The sequence below is a fragment of the Engraulis encrasicolus genome, chromosome 2 (assembly GCF_034702125.1).
Source record: "Engraulis encrasicolus isolate BLACKSEA-1 chromosome 2, IST_EnEncr_1.0, whole genome shotgun sequence".
NCBI classification, from domain to species: Eukaryota; Metazoa; Chordata; class Actinopteri; order Clupeiformes; family Engraulidae; genus Engraulis; species Engraulis encrasicolus.
In genome coordinates this window covers 41391820-41396819 of record NC_085858.1, presented here as the reverse complement: position 1 = coordinate 41396819, position 5000 = coordinate 41391820, and the positions used below count along the sequence as shown (strand labels likewise).

The 5000-nt window shown below is 46.1% G+C and overlaps 1 protein-coding gene across 1 annotated transcript in view; it reads left to right on the top strand.

The window, feature by feature from the left end:
- Positions 1 to 5000, top strand: part of ankfn1 (ankyrin repeat and fibronectin type III domain containing 1) — a 179801-nt gene that overhangs the window by 43780 nt on the left and 131021 nt on the right. Inside the window, exon 5 of the mRNA XM_063188844.1 lies at positions 3026 to 3372. Within this exon, the coding sequence (XP_063044914.1) occupies positions 3026 to 3372 (347 nt within the window). The remainder of the gene's footprint in view (positions 1 to 3025; positions 3373 to 5000) is intronic.

Genomic DNA, 5000 nt, shown 5'->3' with positions numbered 1-5000 from the left:
ACAAGGACAACTGTTGTAGGCAAACACACACACACACCGGACACACACTGCCAAAAGCACAACACACACACACACACACACACACACACACACACACACACACACACACACACACACACACACACACACACACACACACACACACACACACACACAAAAACACACACTGCCAAAAACACAACACACACACACACAAACACACACTACCAAAAGCACAACACACACACACACACACACACGCACACACACACACACACTGCCAAAAGCACAACAATTTCCCTCTTGGAAAATGACGGTTGGACTGGCAGACGTAGTTATTTTGCGTGTGTGTGTGTGTGTGTGCCTGCGTGCGTGTGTGTGCGTGCGCGCGTGTGTGTGTGCGTGCGTGTGCGTGCGTGCGTGTGTGTGTGTGTGTGTTTGTGTTAGTGCTGCTAGATACAGTATGGTTCACTGAGTGCCACATTACTGAAGGCTCTTGTGTCAATGATGAGGAAGTGGAGGTGGAATGAAGAACTGTCTATTGAGGACACACACACACACACACACACACACACACACACACACACACACACACACACACACACACACACACACACACACACAGTGAAGTGTGTTATGCAGTACATTGGGGTGACTTTTAGGAGTACATTATGTCTAGTGTCTAGTGTCTAGTAGCGCTAGGTGTGAGTGTGTGCGTGCGGGTATGTACCTGTGTGTGTCCGTGCATGTTTGCGTGTGTGTACTTACGTGTGTGTGTGTGTGTGTGTGCGTGCATGCGTGCGTGCGTGCGTGCGTGCGTGTGTGTGTGTGTGTGTGTGAGTATGTGTGTGTGCTGCTGTGTTCGCCATTGTCCTTCATTGTCCATTCACTTGAAGTACCAATAAAGTGAAACTCTAATGGTGTGGAAAGAGAGAGAGAGGGAGCGTGTGTGTGTGTGAAAGAGAGAGAGAGAGAGAGAGAGAGAGAGAGAGAGAGAGAGAGAGAGAGAGAGAGAGAGCTTGTGAGAGGGAGAGCGTGTGAGAGGGAGAGAGAGAGGGAGAGAGAGAGAGAGAGAGAGAGAGAGAGAGAGAGAGAGAGAGAGAGAGAATGTCCACAGAGTCTGTCGATATCTCCTAGTGTTTTTTCTTTGTATTCTCTTGATCCAGTCTTCTCTTCCTCCCAGTGTCCAGATTCTGTTCTTTCTCTAAGTGTTCCATTGCCCAGTGTTCTGCTATACTGTAATATCCTGTTCTGTCAGTGTTCTGTCTCTGCTGAGTGTTCTATTCCTCCAGTGTTCTCTCAAAGTGTTCTCTTGAAAATGGTCTGTTTGGCCTATCGCCGTTGCCCCTATGCCCCGATGTTCTGTCTCTCAGTATTCTATCGCCTTGTGTTCTGCTGTTCTAACATTCTATTGCTCAGTGTTCTGTTCCCCAGTGTCGCTATTCCCCAGTGTTCTGCGATGCTAATTATCTATTGGCGTGTGTTGCTATGCTAATATTCTATTGGCCTGTGTTGCTATACTAATATTATATTGGTTTGTTTTACAATGCTAATATTCTACTGACGTGTGTTTCTATGCTAATATTATATTGGCTTTTGTTGCTATGCTAATATTCTACTGACGTGTGTTGCTATGCTAATATTATATTGGCTTGTGTTGCTATGCTAATATTCTACTGATGTGTGTTGCTTTGCTAATATTCTACTGGCCAGCGTTGCTATGCTAATATTCTATTGACATGTGTTTACGGTAGCCATACGTCTGTCATTTCAATGCCTTGTCCGGCATCTGGCACAGCATCAAGATGGACGCCTAATTGATTAAAATCCATGAAATTGCATCTTAGAGATAAACATTTTTCTTTGGGAGGACTCACACTCCCCCTGTCCAACACTATGTCCTCCTTTTTTCTGTCATGGAGATGGTCACCCTACATGTGTTGCTTTGCTAATATAATGGCCTTAGTTGCTGTGCTAATATTCCAGTGGCGTTTGCTCTGTTCCTCAGTGTTCTGAGGGCCTATACTACAGAGCTGGTTCAGGAGTAAAACAGGTTTAGTTGTGTCATATAATGTAAGAGGCTGGAGTCCTGTGTGTTCTGAAGAAAATGAGGACTCCAGGCTCTTTTATTAGATGATTTATCTCTTAAGTTAACCTGGTTTACTCCTGAACCAGCCTCTTGGTATATTCCCCTGTGTTCTGGTCTTCTGTAGCTGTATTACTATGCTAGTATTCTGTTGGCCTGTGCTGCTATGCTAATACTCTTTTGGCCTGTGGGCTGTTTCTCAGTGTTCCTATCCTAATTACACTATGCTAATTATTTTCTTTTGGCCAGTGTAGCTATGCTAATATCCGATTGGCTTGTGTTGCTATGCTAATATTCTATTGACGTTTGTTGCTATGCTAGTATTCTATTGGACTGTGTTGCTATGGTAATTATTAATTGGCCTGTGTTGCTATGCTAATATCCGATTGGCCTGTGTTGCTATGCTAATATCCGATTGGCATGTGTTGCTATGCTAATATCCGATTGGCATGTGTTGCTATGCTAATATCCGATTGGCATGTGTTGCTATGCTATTATTCTATTGGCCTGTGTTGCTATGCTATTATTCTATTGGCCAGTGTTCTGTTCCTCTGTAACCACCTGTGAGCAGATGAGCCAGTATCAGGTGCACAGTGTCGGGTGACAGAGGGGTGGGGAGAGGGGGGGGGGGGGCGGTGTCAGAAGAGGGGTGTGTGTGTGTTGTAAAAGAGGGGGTGTGTATGGGTGTCATGTCACGGGTGTGTGTGTGTGTGTGTGTGTGTGTGTGTGTGTGTGTGTGTGTGTGTGTGTGTGTGTGTGTGTGTGTGTGTGTGTGTGTGTGTGTGTGTGTGTGTGTCAGTGTCAGTGTCAGTGTCTGTATCAGTGTCTGTATCATTGTCTGTGTCACTGACTCCCCTGTGTGTGTGTGTGTGTGTGTGTGTGTGTGTGTGTGTGTGTGTGTGTGTGTGTGTGTGTGTGCGTGCATGCGTGCACGTGTGTGTGTGTGTTTGCTCCTGACAGGTGCCGTACTGAGAGACTATGAGCGTTCTGATGGAGGGCGGAGTGGGGGTGGAGTTCGAATCGTCGTGGGAACAGCTAACCACTCCCACTTGTCGTCCTCCTCCTCTCCCTCCTCTCCTCCATTCATCTATCGCTCCTCTCCTCCCTCCTCTCCTCCATGTGTGTACTCCTCCACCTCCACCTCCTCCTCCGGAGCTCCAGGAGTAGAGGCTGGTGTCAGGACTAACCTGCCTGTCCGGAAGGCTCTCTCTGTGGACGACTCTCTGCTGCTCTGCCCCCCTCATCACCCACACCAACGGATACTCACACGCCTGGACAAGGGACGCAAGAAACTCAGAAACATACATGTAAGATACACACACACACACATACAACCGGACACTGACACACACACACACACACACACACACACACACACACACACACACACACACACACACACACACACACACACACACACACACACACACACTGAGAAACATACATGTAAGATGCACGCACACATACACCTGGACATTGACACATACATGCGCACACACACACACACACACACACACACACACACACACACACACACACACACACACACACACACACACACACACACACACACACACACACACACACACACACACACACACACACACACACACACACACACACACACACGTATGAAGTGTGAGAGTAGTTGTCTGTGGTTTGTAACACTTTGTAACACTCAGAATTACATTGATGTCTGAGTATTTACAGGTATGCACAGCTCTAGCCTGGTCTGAGATCAATTGGGCATATAGTTTCCAAATATGAAAGTTAAAGTGAAAGCCAACTGGGAAACTCCAACATCTGGGATGGTACCATGCTCAGGGTATGTTATGGAGAAGGATGAGAGAGAGCGCTGGTTAATTACTACCCCCACCAACATGGCGGATCGGGAGTCAAACCGGCAACTTTGGGTTACAAGTCTGATGCCCTAACTGCTTACCCATGACTGCCCATACATCCCTCTGTGCATGCCAACAAGACTTCCAAAATGCTAAGCGGCTAGGTGTTAAGCATTGGAAGTCCCATTGGAGCATTGTGGTGTGTGGTTCAAACCTGTTTTCTAGATGGCTGGATGTTGTTTCTGAGGTTTCTGTGCTCTGATTCCAACTCCAGTTTGTGCGAACAAAACCTTTCGTGTGTACATCAGAATTGTTTTGTATGGTTTGCAAATGAAGTTACATTGTATATCATGCCAATCACATGTGAGTGCAACTTTAGAGAGACAGCATCCTCCAAATAATCAGAGGCTGTGTCCGATCCCGAAAACCCTGCCTTGTCACCAGTGGTTACCGCTTGGCTACACAATACAGTGTTATTTAGGGAACCAAACAACCTTGAGTGTCATGACGATAAGTTTTTCCTATCTTTTTTCAGAAAGTGCGCTCAACTCCCAATTCTTTTTTTTAACAAGGTCTTCGGGTGCGAGCAAATAGCAACGTTCATATTTAGTAGAAAAGGGACACTCGAGCGAGATTCTTCTATTTTTTTCAAGTGGGTTAGCATGACAGACAGACGTTTCACAGACAGTCGTTTAGGCTGAAACGTCTGTCTTGTCTGTCATGCTAACTCAGTAGAATAAAATACAAAAATCACGCCCCAGAGTGCGGCTTTTCTGCTAAATATGTTTGTCCTAAACTGTGTCTTCAAGAGTACAGAATCCATGCATGCATATAAATCAGCCAGCCGACAAGACAGCAGGTTCATAGGCCTACCATACACGGTGGAGAGACATAATGGGACTTTAACCCCTTAAGGCGCGGCTTTATACATTCATTGTTACCAGTATGGTAATGACCAAGTCGTGGTGCATTACTAAAGGGCCCGTGTTGTGTCATAGTATTGTAGTGCTATGGTAGTTACATTGCAATGTCTATTACAGCATGCCTCAGAAGGTACGGCGCGCATTAAGGGGTTAAATGCTAAACACTGCTCA